The sequence below is a fragment of the Brugia malayi genome (assembly GCF_000002995.4).
Source record: "Brugia malayi strain FR3 genome assembly, contig: Bm_v4_ChrX_scaffold_001, whole genome shotgun sequence".
Taxonomy (NCBI): domain Eukaryota; kingdom Metazoa; phylum Nematoda; class Chromadorea; order Rhabditida; family Onchocercidae; genus Brugia; species Brugia malayi.
In genome coordinates, this window is record NW_025062479.1 from 7,966,426 (window position 1) to 7,987,050 (window position 20,625).

The 20,625-nt window shown below is 35.4% G+C and overlaps 2 protein-coding genes across 2 annotated transcripts; both read right to left on the bottom strand.

Annotated features, from left to right (window-relative positions):
- Positions 1–4,275: 4,275 nt before the first annotated feature.
- On the bottom strand, positions 4,276–7,951 carry Bma-lin-14 (Uncharacterized protein; the record flags this gene model as incomplete). The annotated part of the gene is made up of 9 exons (XM_001898921.2): positions 4,276–4,673; positions 4,832–5,044; positions 5,144–5,252; positions 5,326–5,487; positions 5,709–5,933; positions 6,143–6,240; positions 6,597–6,752; positions 6,880–7,052; positions 7,809–7,951. 9 exons carry the CDS (start codon positions 7,949–7,951, stop codon positions 4,276–4,278), a joined length of 1,677 nt encoding a protein of 558 aa, XP_001898956.2.
- Positions 7,952–16,621: 8,670 nt separating this feature from the next.
- Bm4198 (Uncharacterized protein) lies at positions 16,622–19,514 on the bottom strand (the record flags this gene model as incomplete). The annotated part of the gene is made up of 5 exons (XM_043074042.1): positions 16,622–16,764; positions 16,953–17,048; positions 17,262–17,409; positions 17,770–17,846; positions 19,460–19,514. The coding sequence occupies 5 exons, from the start codon at positions 19,512–19,514 to the stop codon at positions 16,622–16,624; spliced, it is 519 nt and encodes a 172-aa protein (XP_042929976.1).
- Positions 19,515–20,625: the final 1,111 nt, after the last annotated feature.

A 20,625-nucleotide genomic window follows, 5' to 3' on the forward strand; every position in this document is an offset into this window, starting at 1 on the left:
TGTCAACAGAGATGCCAGATTAGTTTAGGCTCTTATGTGCCTTTTCCGTTGAAGAGTTTTTTTTTTTTCTGTAATTCTTCACTTTTCATTCCAAGTACCAACCAGTTTAGGCTGCTTTGTGTTTTTTACCGATTTATTCAACCGGATTTCTCAACTGGTTTCTTGTGTTGCGAAAATAATCTCTTAAGGGATTTTCAGGTTTTTGTTCGACAGTAAGTTTTGCATTCCTTCCATTACAATTAATAAAGTTTTTGTTTTGATAGGATTATTTTCGTTCATATTTCTCTTCAAGTATCGTTTTTAATTAATGTTTCAATATACCTCATCGACTAAGCCCTTTCTTTTCCTCATATTTGGCTTTAGAATTAGGCCTGAAAGGCGACCTTTTTAAGAGAAGGTTGTTTAATAATTGGTAGTTTAGTTTTTTGTTTGACCTGTTGTTTTTTCCATTGATATTTTCCTTATTTATCCAAAAATTTTATTTTCTTTTTCCGCGACAATTAGTGTTACTACTAACAGTTTCCGAAACGTAATATCTTGTCTGAGCTGTGTGTAACTTTCCTTTAGAAGGCATGAAAACTTAGCAGAATAACCAGACTTCAGTAGCCAGTAAATACGTTGTCTCATGATATTCGTAAATGGTATACTGCTGGAAATGCCTTTGCTCGTTATTTCCTAGAAATGTATATTTTTGTTTATTGTGGTAAATCTAAACAGGAAGCAAAGTAACAAGTAAGCTCTTTTTTGTTATTCATTGTCATTGTTTTGTTTGTAACTGGATGTACAACAAATATTTCCGTTCTAGTTGACAGTTGAATTTTTCAATTTAAGACATCTTGTTATGACTATTATCATCTCTACCAACAATTAGTTTTAACGCCTAATTTTAATTTTTGCTTCTTTGCGTATTTTTTTAATGACATTACTATTGATATAGTCGTGAAACTGTTTGCTCCTCGTTTTGATTTTCCGCTGATTTCTTGCAAATCTTGAAAACTTTCCTCATAATTTTTCCCTTAATATTTACATGTAACTTAAATCAATATTTTAACATGTTTTCTTCATTTATTATCATGATCTCGTTTGTTGAAGCCTTTTTTCGGATAAAATCCCACTGAATGCCTTGAAGTCATGTATTAACGTGTTAAATTCATAACGACTTTGGGACAGATTAAGACGTATGAAAGTTCATAATTACATCAGAATTTAAATTGCTTAAATAATCTTTTGTTAGCTGTACTCTGTTAGAAAATGTCAAGCATACCCCAGATTTGAATAACTACCGTTCTCAATGTCCCAATTCAGACAGTTTCATGGAATCGTTATTCCCATGATTTCTTATCTTTTAAATCTGGGAAGGATGGGGATGAACTGTTTTGTAGCTATAATAAATGCGTCATTAGTTTCTTAGTTCTTCATTTCATTTCCTAATAATGTTTCTTGAAACTTACGAAATGAAAACTGAGTCACATCGATAGACATCACTGCGGATTTCTTAATCGTTCTTTTCACTTTGGCATAAGTGTTCAAAAAATGTTTTCGAGAATATATGCAGCATCACTTTGTTAGTAGAAAGATCACATAGTTTCGAAGTCGATTATTTCCTTCCTAAACTTTTCGTGCATTCTTCGGCAACCGGTGCGAAAAAGTGAACTGTCTTATTACGACTCAACACTATTCATTGACCTGGTGCATTATTGATAAGACTTAATCCAGCCAAATTATTTAATACTATAATGAAATACACTACTTGTCATGGAATAGCTTAGCGGATCGTCCAAGGCTTGTTTATTGTCCATAATAGCAATAAATTCGAGTGTCCATGACAGTGAGACTGAAACGTGAACATGAGATGTGGACGAGTCATTTCCCCCACTCCCTTGTTTTCTATCCATGTTTTAAAGCATTCTCCCTTCGCATCTGCGAAATGCATTAACATGCTTCCAGAATTTTCCCCACCACATTGGACTGCTGTTTCCATACTTCCAGTAGCCAAATCCACTCCTCGAAATAAGAAAAGTTCTTTTAGAAAGCGCAGTTTTCAGCAAGGTTCGCGGAATCAAATATGTTATCTTTTCCTCACAAAACCACCTTCCACTGATTCTAAAACGTGCCCTGGAAGATAACTCCATTTACCTGCACAACTATTACGTAAACCAGCAACTTTTATGTGACAAGACACAAACGTCAAAAAAATTCATGAAGATACACGATATGAAATGAAAATCACCGAATGCCGAATAACATATCTGCTTTTCCGAAAATATTCGACGTATAAAAGTTTACCACATAATCCACGATGGACTACTTATACCAATCTACAAATATGGAAGTTTTTGCGAGCAGATTCCCAGATGCCCTATTCCCACTTTTGTAAGTTCACCATTCGTTGGCCTTCTGCCATAGCAAAAGATTTCCAAACCAAACATGGCTTTTCCGAAGAAAATTTAGAACGACACAATTTGTCGAATATGGAACATTTTTCACAGTCGGTTCTTATGAATTAAGAGAAAAAAAGTTCGAGGTAACATCGAGGAATGCAATAAACTGTAGGTGGAAAAGTAAGCATAAAAAATGAACCATAGTAATGAGGAGATAAAACAATGACAGCATTAACTGAACATTCATAACATCAATAAAATTCTTTCAGTGCGATCATCAAAAGTGTATCCTAATCAACGGAACAATAACTTGCGAAGATCCCAACCTACAAGAGTTGTGGGAACTTCGCTTTTTTTTTCGATTTAAATCGAAAAAGCTGATGTACACAAACTGCAATACCACGAACGCGGTGGCGTACAAGAAATAAGCAAGCACACTTGAAGTAGTGAGTCTCCTGAGAGCCAGAAAACACTGCGTTTGAAGTGAACAAGAAAACCAACACCACTAGAAGGAGAATCATCAAAACACCGACATAAAAAAAAAAAAAAAAAAAAAAAAAAGAGGAAAAAGATTTTGTGACAGATTAACAATTCACTGAGGTAAAACATCCAAACTCGTCGAGTGGATCTGCTCAAAAAAACGAGTTAATATAGTCCTGACAAATAAAAAATCCCAAGTAAAGAGACCACAGATCAAACAAAATGTAGAAATGAAACCAATGAAAAAACGGACCTGAGGTAGCCATAGTATAATGAAAAGAAAAAACAACATTCCTGAGTAACAGCAAAATGCACTGACCAGCTACACATACATAAACACACGGAACCACTCGCATTTTCCCAAAATCGAAAAATGGGACGTTTTTAGGAGACATGATTAACGGAACGAGTGCATCTGGTTTTAAATAATATTCCACTTGTCTAAGGTAAGCATCCCGATAAAATACTGACCTGACCAATACGATAGCATATATGTATGCTAAATCGCCAAATCTTGACTCGTTCTTCCTGAAAGACCGCTTAGCCATACCATAGATGTAAGCATACATACTAAGTTGACATTTTTCGCAGTGGGAAAAAAGCGAATGATGAAAAGATTCAACAAATCATAACATTACAGCAGAGTGAAGTAATAACACACCGAGTTTGTTACTGAACATAGCAAAGCAAACATAAAGAAAAATGCGAAATTTTTCTTAAAAATTTAATCTGAATCTAATATACAATTTTTTGCAAGTAAAACTGAGTAGTGACAAGTAAATTCAAAAAAAGATGAAAAAAAGACGAAAAATGGACCTGAGTTGGTACCTGAAATGGATAAAACAACACCTGAGGTGAAACCAAAAAAATGAAAAACTGTAACTTAGTTGAAAAGTATCCCTGAAAAGAACAACGAAGAAAACAGCGAGTAACAAACAGCACCACACTGGGTCACATTCTAAAAAAAACAGCACAAATTAACGAATCCTTAGTGTGACTGCTGAAAAAACTGACTTGTTCGCTGTATGTCAAGTTTAGCTAGCATGAATCAGTGAAAATCAGTAAGTAAAAGATAAAATGGGAAGCAATAAATCCAAATTTTCGTTTCTGTTCCCCGTTAACTTGAAATTCTGCATAGCTAAATTAACATTCGAACGGTAAAAAAAAAAAAAAAAAAAACTACCTAAACGTGGGTTTAAGTTTTCTGGGAAAAATCTCTGATTCACTACTGGTTCCGACTAGTAGCAGTCACCGTTATTATTAATATGATTAGCAATCACACAACTGTAACTGAAAACTTTAGTTAAAAAAAAAAAAAAAAAAAAAAAAAAAAAAAAGAAATCAGATGTATATATATTAAGAAAACACTAAATTGCATCATTTTATGTCCTAAATTAGAACATACGCAGAGATGTTAGGCAACACTAGTGTCAGGTTTAAACGACGCCTGCAATGGGGTACTCTGTATGCCTTTCAGATGTTCTTCATTAACCTGTAAACGATGCTCCAGGGCTGCATTAAAAGTATCTGTTGCATTATTTTTCAAATTGGAAAGGAGTGGAGCAGCAGCTTTTAAAGCATCATTATCAACAGCAACAGCACCCGTGGTACTAATCTGTAAATGATGATGGCGATGATGATCCACAGCACTACTTTCGCGAAGTCTTTTGGCATCACGTTCTTCACTTCTTGTCTTTTTCGAATGCCGCACACGTCGGCAACGAGCAGCCAGTTTACGCGTCACATCACGAAACACTTCCCAAAATTCATCCTCATTGGGGATTCGATGGATCATCACTTTACGACATACATCTGCAACGCAATAGTTTTATAAAAAACTAGCGTGAATTTCATTTCATTAACAAGTTATACGCAACCAACTGCTAATGTAATTGAACTGATACTAAAGAAATTACTTAGCCCTGAATCTGAATTTGTTAGAAACCTCATGTTAAGTTTTAAAAACTTACAAGCAATGTAATGAATGCCTTCTTCAGGAAGATTTTTGTAAGTTGAATGATTAGGACCAGCAACGGTCGTTTGTGCCATTAGCTTGGTACCAAATACCCGCTTTTCAGCCAACATTTTCGAAAGAAAAGCCATTGCCTTGCGTACATCATCATCACAGCGACGATTTTGATGAAACTGGTGAATAATCTGCTCTTCGCTACAAGGTGTGAAACCTGAAGAGTTGAAATTAAAGAGTTTCTTACCAAACCAAAATCAAAATGACTGCAGCAAATTTTAGAACTGTCTGAAATTAAAAAGCTATCATTGCTAACCTGGATCTGAAAGATAAGCTTGGGGCACCGGAATTTTTATATCTGAAATGCTGCTTTGAGAAATGCCCTTCTGACGTATGAATTTTACATAATCATCTGACACAGGCTTCTGAAAAAAATGAAATTTTGATAAAGGCAAATTCCGCAAAAAATAACGATACTTTTATAATGCATTCATATACCTTTCGACAGGGTGAAGCATTAGAAAGATGTTGTCGCTGTTGTCGAACTAATGTATTTTGGGAACCATGACTGCTATTTAACATCTGCTGAACCAGATGTTGATGAACTTGTTGATTTCGTCCAGCTAATGTTTCCAGATGAGCCGGAAGGCCACAGCTTAGCTAAAATGACTCTTTTAAGCAACAAATCTGCTTCGCTAAAGCTACTCAAGGAGTTCATGGTCTATGGTCTTCTCGCCAAAACATTTGCTTAAACTATTGATAACTTCATGGCAAATTATTCCGGATGACATTAATTTATGCTTCGGCATTTAAAATTACGAGAAAAATAGCTTTTGCGAAGTTCATCTGGATGAAGTAAATCGTCAGTTAAAGTAATATACTGTTTGATCAACGACATTCGTAGAACTCAGGTGAAGCTGAGTAGAATGATCCTGTTTAGACTGTTCTTGCCGCGTTTGTTGTATGTGATGTAACTGTGTTGATGACGATTGTGGCAGATGGCCCTGTCCATTCACAACTAGTTGTTGTAACAGCTGCTGCTGTAGAAGCAAAGGATTTAGTGAAGACAGTGAATCTAACTTCGACGCGAATACGTGCGCTACATTCTGCAAAAAAAATTATATCAATAATTGCAGAAAATATAAGTACAGAATGAATCGCAAGAACCTATTTTAGAGCATTATTAAGATTTGTTAAGATTTTTTTCCATAGTTGGAAATCTGAGAAAAGAAAGTACATTTTTTTGATTAGCAAATCATTTACAATTCAAGCAGATCGACATCAACATAAAAAAAATTCTCAATTCGAAACTCACATCCGTACTGCTAATGACACTCTTAGTAGTAACTGAAACAGGCGTTGAGCACATATCGTTGTTGTTATCAATGCTTACCGGATCAATTTGTGCATCGCCTAAATAATATTTGTCGTTGGAATACGAAAATATACGGCTTCATTTAAATAACGAATTACTTTCACATTTCAAAAAAAAAAAAGTCAACACTTTACCGGGAAAAAGTAATCAGACATAAATATATCCGAAATTACGAAAACTGAACCACAATTACATTATTACAACAGAAAGTTGCTGATACAACATTTCTATCTATCAAAGAATGTATATTCTATTCAATTAACAGTTTTTACAATTACCCCAACAATTTAAAAGGATGTATTGCGTAACCAAATAAATCTTCCTTTGGTAATATTCACAAACACTATTATAAATTTGAATGCAAGGTCTTCATTGGTAACTTTTTAAGGATTACCATTTGAATCGCATTTTCGGTCGAGGTTCGATGAATTCCATCTTTTTATTGAACCAAGCTGTAGCTGTTCTTGCAGGTTTGGTGGCAAAATTGGACTCGTTTGTTGTAACAATGACGGAAATAGCCAAGGATTCCACTGTAACAATGGGCTTGGCACTGAAAAAGGAGTACAGTGGAAAGTAAATAAAAGGATCAAAAAATGGCATAGCTCTCCGCAAAAGAGACAGAAGCTACAAAAAACTTTACAAAGTTTGATTTGTAAAAATCTTCAAAACAAACTGACATGCTGGCAATGGTCTCAGCGCAACGGGACATTCAGGAGTGACTGCATTCTTCCGAGGAGTTGACGAAGAGCTTGCCAAAGTATTCCCCAGTTCACTACCGGTCGCAGCACAAACCTGATTGATAAGAGCTTGCATATTCCTCTCGAAATGCTGTTTCATTTCTTGCACTTCTCTGCAAGTCGAAATATTCAATACGTCACTGATGCAAATACATATATCTTGTTCACTCAGAACAAGTCAAAAGCTAAAAAATTCCAGTTCCCGGATACTGCTTATATTCAAGATTTTCCACCTTACAGTATAATTCCATATCTTCAAAACAGCGGAAAAATGACACATTTTTTGCTTCGAAAGCATATAGAAATACTACTCCTGATGTGCGACTTGCATAATATCCTGTTTCAAGAAAACTACGCTATGAATTTTACTGACACTGGATCGGGAAATAGCAAAGAATCGGTTAAAAAACGATTTGCAAGTTAACGATGAGACAATTCTTGATGTTGGTTCAGTCTCAGTAATAAAAACGTGGATACTCTAGATAAAATAAAAATCAAAAATGGAAAAATTAAAGAAGTACAAATCAAAACTGAAAATTCTTCACATCTGATATGACCGTTACTAAACATTTTATTTTATGACTATTTACGATTGGCTTCTTTTATACATTCATTACATTAGTGAAAACTGCACTGCTTTAACCGCTGTTATAAGAACAAAAATTATCCCGCGCTTTGGAATGTTTGCTGAATTGTATTCAAATATGAAGGAATACTTATACTTCAAGCTACGTCAGTATATGTCAAAAGCAATCAACAAATCTGATGTTCATTGCGACGATATGCATCCACATTATTATAACAACTCCGTTAGTGCATATAACAAATCTCAAAAATAAAATAAGACAAAATAAAATTCGAGATCCTACTTTTTGATCTCCAAGCATCCTTGGCAAATTGTTGTAGAGGAATGTGTGCTTGCCACTGTTGGCTGTGTTGCTCGATTATTATTTGACAAAGCTGATGAAACAGTTGTTGGTCCCGCAAAATCAAGCGGCTGCTCTTCTTTCATCCGCCAACTTGACGACCCAGCTTGTTCTAGCTGCAAACTACTGTAAATATCAGAAATTTTAGGCGAGGAAAAATTCCTTCAGCTAATTCCGCTGCTGCAGCTAACCATCCAGTTACTCGGCTTATTAACAGGACCAAAGTTAACTGGATTAAACACAGACTGGGTTTAGGCATAAGCTAGACATGATTCTGTCAAAATGTAACAAAAAACCACATAAACTGAAGACGAATTATGACCACACTAACATAGTAGCATAGTAGATCACATCGACAACTGGCAGTTGTAGATGTGAAGTGATAAAGTGATTTACCCATAAACAAACCTAAGCCCAAACTATCGCTCCCTACTCGAGGTTCAATCGTAGTGAATACAAAATAACAGTGGAGAAGACTGAACGGACGAAAAAATAATGAGATGAATTACAGATGCCCAATTTTCGCGACCTTCTAGTGAACGCAAGAAAGGTTCTAATACATAGTCCTTCACACATAGTTGAGACAGCCAGCGGAAAGTATCACATTTGCTGGTCTTCTTTTCTCCTCTCCGTCCATCTTCTGTCACCCTATCATCTTTTCTTTTTCCATCATCGCCTGATGCTGTGTGTGTATGTTTTGTGTTATTACCTATTGTGATGGATTTGCTTGGGTGTTAATAACTTGTGTACGTTAATATGTCCACCCACTCACACATAAGCGCAGATGGAGGTCGTAGCTAAAAATTACAACTCGGGTGACTTGTGCTTCATTTGGTTGCTTTCAGTTGTAGACCAGACCTGTGGTTATTTACATATAAGTATAAAAAAATATATTTGAATATAAACCGAGTAAATATAGGAATAGGTACTAAATAAATTATATATATATATATATATGCCTATAAGTGTGTCAATGTTTGTCAATCGCACTTTGTGTCACAATATCGTCATCGCCATTAGCGCCAATACTTCTGCTTCTCTAGACCGACACTTGAAATAGCATCAGTAGCACTATCACAAACGGAAGCCTAGCTTTCTACCTATTATCGGGTTTGTAGTACCATACGTGTCGTCACCAAGACGCCTAACACCTGTCGTTACCAAGACACATTTTCGCTTTCAACTAATTCAACACTCCCTAATAAACCATCTTTATTGCTAACATCCCTGCACGTTGAAACTACTGTCAAAGAGAAAACTCCTACTGCTGGAAACAAAGCGCGCCGAGGTCAGGGTTTATTGCACCAATCAGTGTTCAGATGAAAAAAATTCAGCAGTAAACTACTGATGCGTAGTTAAAATGAGGACCAACATGCGAAAAAGATGGGAAATGTATATTTTTACCATCCATATTATTAACTAAATATTATTAATCATCTATTGCTGAATAACATACGCATAATATGCGCGAACCACTCCTTTATCACCTCAACTTCTCACTTTAGTTCAGATTTAATCAACAACTGTATTATAATACCAGAAACCTCAACTGTCAAATACTGATAATCATAAGTGCCACTATTACCGATGAATTCAGATAAACTAAAAATATCAAGTCAGTGAACATAAATGCTTATAGATAAGAATCGAGGCATCGTACTGCTGTGCAAATTGTTCTTAGAGACATGCGTCAGATACATGACCTACTCAAGCATGTTCTAAAAGTTTTCGAAATCGAATTATGCGAAAGCGGTGTGTGTGTGTGTTCTCTATAATATCGATGGTGCATAACTTCATGTGTACACATATGTACACAAACTCGCTGAGAGCAACTCACCAAGGTCACCGAGCAACTTTCATGACGGCTCTCATCAGATCTGCAAAACCTATGTTCCACAAATGAATATACATCATATTTAAATTTGAAAACATTTTTTAATTAAATACGCTAGTCGAATTAGAAATAGCATAGTGATAATTAGCGACAGAAAATACCCTTCTTAACTAATACATGCTACCTGTAAGTAAACATGCAATTTGGAATCAACCTTCAAGTAGTTGGATTTCTTCTTTTAAAAACGGCGGGGATCTCGTTCTCGTCCAAATCTTGGATTGCTTAAATCCCCACAATTATTTACGTGTGGTATTAGTCCAGTCACGAGAATGCAGTAAATCTTGCATGGACATAATTGTTCGAGTAAGACAAGTAAAGAGATACTTCCCGCTGAGATGAAAGAGAAAATCACAGTGGACCGACTTTTACATGAAACATAGCTCTAGAAAACAATACCTGCTACACTAACGTGTCATATATGTAAGTCCAACAACCTTTATCATCACTTCGACACACTGGCACAAATTATATGTAATCACGATGCTTCTGACAGAGGCCTGTGCCTGTTCTATTCTTTTCCCTTTTTCTTTCTTTCATACTCTTCCTTTTCACAAAGTTGTTCGAATGAGAGATGTTTGTGTGAGTTTTGAAGGAAAACGGACAGGGACGCTGCAGAAGAGCGTCAACCACCCACCTCAAACCAACTGAATGTTCCAGTGCTCCACAATTGAGCGCATTCATTCCATTTCATTCAAGCATTCCTAACTCTCACCTTGCTCACCCTGCTGCCTTCCTCCCTTTCATAAGCCGACTCGTTGTCCTTCAGGGTCCTTTCTTCCTTCTTGAGCGTCTCGACTCTCCAATCTCGCAGGGGGTATCCAACTGAAGTAGCCAATACGATTTATGATCACCAAGCATATTGATAAGCACGTGTCACATAGGCCACCTAACAGAAATACTTCCTATGAGATCCAAAAAACCGTAATCCACAATTATCCAGGACGAATATTACCTCCCGATAATGAATGAAAAAGCATAACATGTTTAACCCATAGTCCAGAGATAACCACATAGACATAGAGTTTATCAAAACAAACTTTAACGTTCAGGAATTCTATGCACTAAAATCCAGTTAAAAAGCTTTTCTCCGAAACAAAAAAAAAATCCAAATAATCAGTGGAATATAAGAAAGGAAACAAGGAATGCTAGATTTAGATATTTATAAACTACAGTTGTCGAGAATTTGCCAAAAAAAAAAAAAAAAAAAAAAAAGAAATGCCAGTTGTGATGTCAAAAAATTAAGCTTTACTTCCAAATATGGGTGATTCTTCATTAGCTAATGAATCAGTGATGAAAAAAGGTTTAACATGAACTGATGGTTAGAGTTTAGGTGAATATCACAACTGATTTTCTTTAAGCAACTGATTTTCACTGCATGTTTAAAGCTTTCTGTGCGAGTGGAACTGATACACAAGCACACAGTTCAAATCTCAATGCAACTTCTTCACTGTTTCAGTGTGCTTCAAAGAAATCTATTGAGAAACTGATATTCCCGGAGATCAAAGGTTATAGCATGATTTTACAAACATTCCAGAGAACACAAAGCAGACAAAGAATGCAAAAAATGTTTACCTGTAAAAGTGCGGAAATTAACTGTTGATGAGGAAGTGTATTATGAGTGCCGCCGTGATTCCTCGGATCAATGATGATGAGTACGGAACACCCCGTATGAAAGGGCTGTTTACTAGTAGTAAATGAACTGTCCCAAGACAAAGTATCGCCAGAATTGGATTATAAGAGACAGCAGCGTCAATATTTAGTATCCTTATGTGTCCTTCGAATGATTTAGATAATGAATTAAGAGATATCGGATATCCTTCAAAGAGGTTTAAAAATAATAGAAACGGGTGTAAATCAGCATACCGCGCAAAGCAGCGCAGTGCATAGCGCGGCGTGCATATCGATGCGGCGGTTAAAGCTCAGTAAACGGAGCACTAATTGCATTTTGTTGCAAGTACTCATCGCTGCTTCTTTAATTGCGAACTTTTTTCGGAATGGCAGTCGGTTGTAAGCCGTAAGAGGAAGGAAGGAAGGAAGGAAGGAAGGGAGGAAGGGAGGAAGGGAGGAAGGCAGTCGCTCTTTGTCTTTCTTTTTCCTTCCCCCTCTTTCTGTGTGGTATGTGGGCAAGTATTGAGATGGGAGTGACAGAAAGACATGCATGCACGCACGCACGCGTGCAACAAGCACAGCGCAACTATATCGCTGGCTGTCTGCTGGCTGGTTATGTTGGATGCCTGCACAACAAATGTCCTCACTGACTGGATGAGAACGCTCCGCTCCATCCCTCCGCCCCCTTCTCTCAACGCCTACGCCTCCCTCCCTTTTATTCAGTCTTTCTGCAGCACGATGTTGCAAGGCTCATTTGAAATTACCGAAAGAATAGCACGTTACATGCTATTCGCACCACTGCACGTCTTCTTCTGTCCCTCTCCCTCTCTGGCAACGAAATGCAGGGAGAGCAGGAGTGGAGGAATATGTTTGCGGGACAGTCTTTCAGCAGCGACGCGACAACGCTGTTCCTTAACATGGGAAGTGGGGCACTCTCAGTCTTTCCCTTCCTTCTTTCTCTCCCTAGCCCTTTAATTCTATTTAGGGAGGAGCAGATATAGCGTGCCATCACTTCTAGCATTGAGTGTCATAAAGGATTGCGTGAGGGCAACAGATCAGCGAGACGCAAGACGAACTGATTGAGAGAGGGAGAGAGTGTGAACCTGGTTATTATTTGCCACAAACAAACGATACGGTCTTCCCTTCTTTCCTTCTCATACACTATGCAGAGAGACAGAGAACAGAGAATCCTTCTTTGTAAAAGTATTGGCATGCGGGAAAGCGAGAAGTTCACAATACGCAATCGTTGAGTGGATGAAAAGAGAAATGAAATTGCGTGAAGCTTATAAGCATGCATTGAGACCTCATTTCTAAAACAGAGTGGAAGGGAAGGAGAGAAAGAGAGAGATGGTGAGAGGGAGTGGAAAGAAGTAGCAAAGTATCCTCGGAATAAGTTACGACGACGTAAACATTGTACTGCCGTAGCGCGCTCACTCACTGCAGGCAAATAGCTGTTGTGTTTATCTTGGCAAACAACCTATAGTGTTGCAGTGATAGTCTATGCTTTTGCGTTCTCTCTCTCGCGCTCTCTTTTCCCTCAATCCTGCTATGTCCTTTTCACAGCGGAAAAATGTTGCGGTTCTTTACGCTATTGCAGAGTTTGTGGACAGTCGTACACGTTGCTAAGCAAAGTTCGTGATGTGAAATTACCGAATTTGTCCGCTTCCAAAATCTCCAAATGCTGGAAATGATTCTATAACCCGAAGTGCACATCATAATCTGTGAACAATTCATCCGTCCTGCTCTTATTTCAGTTGAATCAACAAGAACAACCACCACCAGCAGCAGCGGCACATAAATGACAGCCGTATTTTTGCAGTATGCGAAACATATAAAGTGAATTTCATAGAAATCCAATATTATCCCAGAGTTGAACAAACAGCAGCAACGTATACAGCTTACATATACATACGCATGCATAATAGAAGCATAAAGAGAAGCAGACTGCAAATGTCGCCTGGAACCAGTGGGAATGCAAATACCCACTCAAATGGATGAAGTTTACTCAGGTCGTTGCAATTCATGCATTTCGTGCTGCACAAACAATGCACCCATTGCGGGGACCAATTGGAAATGATGAAATGTGATTCAGTCGCTGTGAACTTGAAAATAATTCGTCGAAAGAAATCATTGACTCCTTGTATGCCACTTTTTACTATACTGCATAATTCATTTTTATCTAAATTACAATTCCTTCACAATGGAAGCAAGTTCCACTTGTCTTCACTAACCTTCTAAATAATTTTATTATAATTATAAAGTTTGTGGCTTATAGGAAAGACGCAAAAGAAGCATTATGACACAATTATGATGGAAGACCTGGTACCAGTATTTGTGAGTTGTGCACAAAGGAAAGGACGTCAGGGATAGAGAGTAACTTGTAATAAAGGGATAGTGATGGTGTAAGGAGAATGGTTCGTTCAGTGTTCGCCATGTGTTCTCCTTCTGGAAGCCAAACCAGTGAACTTCGGCTCTCGCCGTAAGCGGCATCTGAGCAATAAAGCACGTTAACTTCGACGTACCACTCACAGTTTAGTATCACCACCAACGCCACATTCATTCCAATATTGTTATAGCTTCCATTGATATACCCAATAGGTTAACTATTTATGGTAATGAACAAAGCTTGAATTTCTACAGTTTTCTGAATTGCATCCAATGGCAAGGTGATCAGTCAGGTTCCCCTGTCCAGCTAATACTCTCAAAACGGTATTTATAGATTTGGAGGCGATAGTAAGTTATTCAGTTATTCACCGCAACTTAGAATGACTGAATTATCCACTGACATTAGCAGTCTAAGCTTTTTTAAAAACAAAAAAACTTGCGAGCCGAATTGCATACATCACTGATACAATTCATCACTGATTGTCAAACAATTCATAAATAGTCATTTCAAAGCTATTACCTTGTGCAACTGTTCCTTTCATGACAGTCTAATGTTCAAAAACGAAAATTCCCTCAGTTTTGTTCAGCACAACTTGAAACTTCAAATACTATATGGTATAATTTTGAAAGTCGAGATAACTTTATTCAGGGAAATGCAGAATCTTTGTTTATATAAAACCATTGATACATTGCCCACTTTTAGGGCATTCACGAGGTCAGTAATAAAATATGGCGGATTTCTAGAAGCCATTTCTAGAAGATTTCTAGAAGGATTGTGCTTTTCCGGTTGTACGTCATACTCATTTTCTCCTCTACTATTCCAATACTTGTCTAATTCGTTATTCTAATGGTTATATAATGATATATCCGTCCTTTTCAGAAAAACTGGCCAGCTTTTTTTTTTTTTTTTGCTTTATCTGTTCCTTATTTTTAAAAAGTGTTTACGATTAATTACACTAGAATAACGAGTGAATACCTAGTTGCAGTCAGCTAAGAAGATTGCAGTCAGCTAAGAAGACAATTAGTCTTTCTTCTCCAGACTTTCAGGAAGAGTTGACTAGGTCTTTCTACACTGTCAATAAATGCAGAGAAATTGTGATTTATAACCAGTGGATATAGTTTTACAAGTACTGGTTATATGTGCAGAGATTTTTTTGCGCAATCTTATATTGCATCTTTCAATTAAAGTTTTTGGTCAGAAAATATTTGATGATGGTGAAGAAATTCGAATTGGGTGGTTGCTATGTTGAAGTCGAAGCTTTGATTGGCACGTTAGCAACACAATCTTCATATATCTGTATAAAGGCGCTTAAAATCAAAATTCATTTATAACACTTCATTTCCATCCCGCGAAGGATTATAATATTGGATTGAATGAATAGCATGAAAGGAGCACCATCACTAATGATCATACCGAGCAATAATGTTTGAGCAGATGGGAACATTTCGAATAAAATGAGCAGAACAATTCCTCCGCCAAGATTTTCATATAATAGAGGTAATTGGTTGTTTCATCCAATTCTTAAGTGAATGCTTTCCTTGGGAACTGTTATTATCTATACAGTCTGACTGCATTAGAAACGAATGTTCAGTGCTAGTCTGACTAGTCAATTTTTTTGTTCTCAGGAATCTACAATTAATGAAAAATTACATGTAAAATTGAACTAAAACCCCAATTATTTAAATTTGTTTTTGGATTCTTTTCCAACGTAGATGGTAATTGTTTCCACATTCTGATATTATCTTCTTACATTATTCTAAAGCTTTTACTTCGAAAAGGATACTTTCTTACTGGTTCAACTAAAAGAACATTTAAAGCTGTTTTAAAAACATTTCAAAATATGTAAATGATAAGTTTAAGTTTATTGGTCAAGACGTCAGTTAACGAAATCCACACGCATTCCATAAAGGATGGAGCAAATATTTCACATTACTGCATAGGAACATAAAATCATTAGCATAACACTAAACAGTGTAGGTCAATTGAAGTTTTCATGAAACAGGAAAGTAACTATTTATGTTTAAAATTTACAGTTCATTATGAGAAAAACTACAACTCATAACGAGGAAAAGTAATGTCGGTGTCTAAATGAAAACGAAAAAATATGAAATCGTTGATAAGGATTTCAATGCATAAAACTTTTTCAAAAAGGATTGCGTTTAAAATTATCAAAGGCATAGAAATTTGTAAAATTATATATATAACTGGAGAGGAAATTTCGAATATTATTAGCACTGAATTTACTAAACTGGATTATTGAAAATAATTATTGGTTAAAAAAAGGGCACTGAAACTAATATGAATAATCACCTGCAGGGATTTCCAAATTTTTTTTTTAAATTAGATTTCATGGCTAGAATTAATTAGCGCTAATTTCGTACTAATGCGTAATTCGCTTTGTATTAATGCTCAATTTGTTTACTTATTCATATAAATTCATTGGAATTTCAATTGAATTTACACAAAGAAATGATTAAAAGGTGTATTCAAAAACGACGGTATGAAGAGCTGTTAAATTTTTTGTTGCAAAATTAGATTTTTTTAATGCGGAATTCAACTGCATTTTAAATGCTGAAGAGCAAAACTCTGATTTTAACAGTTCTTCAATGTTATAAATATTGCAAATTTGTGAAGCTCCAAAGCACTAAAACGAATTCAGAAATGCTAATTAATTTAACTGATTTATAGATATCGAAAGATGTCTTCATAAAAAACGACAAAAAAGAAAATTTAGTTCCTTTAACACAGTTCGATTGAAATAAAATTAGTACGGTGCATAAACGTGCAATATCGAGTACTTCTAAAAGGTTCGCAAATTTTTAGGTCATTACTCTTTGAGAAATGAAGGAAATGAATAGTGAACGGAACTCAGCTAATTGATGCAACAGGTGGAAATATGGCAGAACGGGATCCATATGAATACTGAAGTGATTGAATACGAGTCATGCATACACAGTGACCTTCTCCGTCTTCTCCTGGAGTTGGTGGACTCCACGAATATATGCCATAGGCTAAATCTTGAATTAAAATGATTTTTCTATATTTCAGTGGATGAATACATCAATATGCAATTTTGCTAACGCCTTTTCTTATGTATAAGAAAGATTATTCATTTATGTAACGCTTATTTTGTTTGTTTTAAAAACTATTACATTCACAAATATCTCTAATATATAAATAAAATTACACATAAATTAACCTGTACAATACTGCTGACATTCTTCGGGCTTCCTAAAAAGTACTGCCGCTGTCGCACCACCCTCTATTTTCACGTTTTTCAAAATTGAGCCTTGTCCTGAAATAATTGATCATCCAACAGTAATAAACTGCACTGAGACACTTTCTAAACGGAAAATTTTTAACCAATTTTAAAAATATCCTTTCTTGGTAAAAATCTTGGTAGAATCAAATCCCAATACTCCACTACAGCACCCAGTTGTGATTTGAAACGCAACTTACCTATGCTGTCTTATTTCAAGCTATTTTCAATAAAAATGAAAAGTGCTACCTGAGTGAGTATTCGCCTTTAAACCACTAATTGTCTCATAATTGATTTCGGAGTTGGACACTGCTGATTTCAAATAACATCGCTTTCTTGTTTTGCTGTATGTATAACCAAGACAGCAATGATCCCGAGCACATGCTATGCAACATCGCTAAAATCATTTCTATTGCTTATTGTCAAAAAAAAAACAAAAAAGAAAAAATAAGTGATGTCTTCACTAATAAAAGTTTGACTTTTTCTTTCAGTAATAAAAGTGTGATGCTTTCCTTATAGCTTCAAGCTGTCAAAACATTGCAAATATTCGAAACGACTTAGACAAATTGCACAATATTGAAGAAATTCGCAGATGTTCTTTCTCTGTTCAAAAGATTGTTGGACGTCTCTATCAGACGAGTACTAATTTTATCTCTTGCTAATCAACGAGTTTCTGTTTTTTAGGTGAACATGTGAAAAGCATAGACAAATTGAATTTAACGTTTTTTCCAGTATTTGATGGAAGAGACAGTATCACCTTAATATCATTTGCATTAAATTCATCGTAAGTACCACCAATCAGTGCAATATTTGGAAGATAAAAGCATCGAGACGCTGAAATTTAGATTAACGAACAAACTGTAGACTTTGTTTTATGTTCATTTCACTCTCATCTATAACTGATGCAAAAATAAACCTGAAACCAAGTACTGCATATACGCATTTTGATGGTTCCAAATATTTCTAGGGAAATCTTGATTTAAGTCCTTATTCTTCCCTAGTTATTAATTTGTTCGCCTCTCATTATCATTTGCCATTAGAATAATAATTAAAAAAAAAATAGAGGAGGAATTAAGACTTGATATGTTTTAAAGTGTGGAATTGCAGGTGATCCAAGAATTTTTAATATCACTTTGGTAAAGTATCAAATTGGCCCTATGAGATGTTATCTCATAAATAATCCAAATTACAACACTGTTTCAAAAACATGTTCTATAAACCTTTTGCTTAATAAATTTGAAAAAAACTTCTATTGACCAGTACTTTTTGTAAAAAGCAAATTTTTGATGTTATCTCATAAATAATCCAAATTAAATTTTCTTCCTCAACAGATATTTCAAAATTTTCACAAATTTCCTCAACAGATATTTCGTAAATATTGGTTAAAAATGAGAGAATCTCACCACTTTCTTGGTTTTTTGTTTAAGAAGAGAAATGAAAGGAACTGGCAACATAAAATAAACTCAATTATTTGTCTTTAGCGACTCTTTTCTTGCCAGATATTAATGCTTACTGTACCATATTTGATAGCAAGTAGATATTAGCTTATCATATCTTCAGGCGTTGAAAGTTTCATTTCTCAAAAAAACATAATTTAATTAGGAAGTTGAATGAAGATAGAAATTACCAGAAATATATATATATATATAAAGACAGAGAGAGAGAGAGAGAGAAAGAGAAAGATAAGCAGAAGAAAATTAGATCAGAGCTGCTATTACTATGCCACACGGTAGTCGTTTGACCTATTTCTTGAGATACTCCGCAGCTTCTTGACTATTTCTGACTCTCTTCGGAACGAGTTTCCGTGCTTCGGAACAGTACGAATAAATGATCTTGATGAGTAAACATGAACAGTATGATCAATGATTAAGGGAAGTTGCATATTGGAAGCTGAAAAAGTGCTCCATCAAGTACCATTTGTCATTTTATAAAAAGGACAGCGATGTTAGTGGGTATCCAGGAGATGATTTCAAAGGCGCTAGCTAAAAATATTTCAATTCTTATTTTTTAGCAATCATCGTTATTCCCTTTCAAGCGAGTGAATACTAAGAACAATATCATAATAAAATGGCTCATTTACAGTTTCTAGATTGCCCAGTTTCGTCAATAACCTTTCTATAGTAGGACAAATGACGACAATAAAACTTCACACATTTAAAGGTTGATGATCAATTGAACATAAATTCAAATTGATCTATCATCCAGGAGATGATTTAAAAAGAATTTATGCTAGTCTGTGCTAAAATATAAAGATACTGGAATTTTGTGCTAGTTTATGCTAATTTGTAACGTTATGAACAATACTTTTTACTAGCCATGAACTTTTTTTCATTATCGATCATGAAAGTGCCTATATGAACTGATTAACTTATACTAAAGTTGTGATCTTATAAGGTTGTCACATATGATGAAATAAGAAATTACACCACAGCAAAATTATAACTTACTTACTGAATGTGTTGTACGGACAAACAAACCAATGATCAATGCTTTCAGGAACATCCCGACAAACAATTAGGTTCAAATTCTCAGTTCTGGATTATTTACCCTGATAGCCAGAATGCAAGACAAATCCTGTAAAGTATTTTACAAAATAATTCAACTTTACTGAGTTAATTAATTTACAGCACTCGGACAAATGCAAATGTCAACCTAAAATTAACAAACACGAATGGTCGATTTGCATATATAGTTGTGTAAAATGATTGTTATCTTTAGTTAGAATCCAAAAATGCAGTGTATATAAAACAATTACAAAAAGAAGAGCGTTTTGAGGAGGAATAATTTAAAAATATATGAAATTAAACTTAAAAAGACAGATTGTCATGACATAAGCAAATGCTATTTAAATATATAAATCACATAATGGAAGCTAATAAATCTTATTTGTCGACTGGAATGAGTTAGAATAAGCTAATTGCTTGTCAATAAGAATGAGTTATATGCAATACATAACATTTCCTTGTGTTTGTAAATGCAAGCGTATGAATATGCGTGTGTGTGTATGTGTATGTGTGTTTGTACTTCTTTTCTCGAGACATTATACAGCGATCTCAAGAATACAGTGGACATTCGACCACTCCTTACTATGATAAATAAAACTTCGGCGAGAACACAATTCAGTCATCGCTTTATCATTTTCTGTCATTTCTGTGCCATTTTCCTTAATATCCATCATTCCAAAACCATCCATAACAATCCCAGGATTACAGAGTTTGGTACTATTTTACCACCTTTTATATTTTTGACTTGTTTAATTTCATCATAAATCAACACTGAACAAAGAAGACGGGATTTGGAAAATTCTTCAAAAGCCGTTATTGCAACTGATCTAATCAGATATCTCTTTTCTAAACGATCCTCTTCTCTTAAACTAACTCTTGATATCTATTTTTAACTCATTCAACTATACAATGAAAACAAGGATTGTTCACCATCTATTTTTTGTGCCATTCCTAAAATTCTAATCATTCCGGAAACGATTCATTCATTTGTTCTTGAATTACATTTCCCAGACTTCTAGCTGCATTATGTCCAAACTTTTTGTAGCCTACATATTTCTATGCTTAAACGAATGAGAGCAATCTCATTATTACTGAAAAAGATTTATATT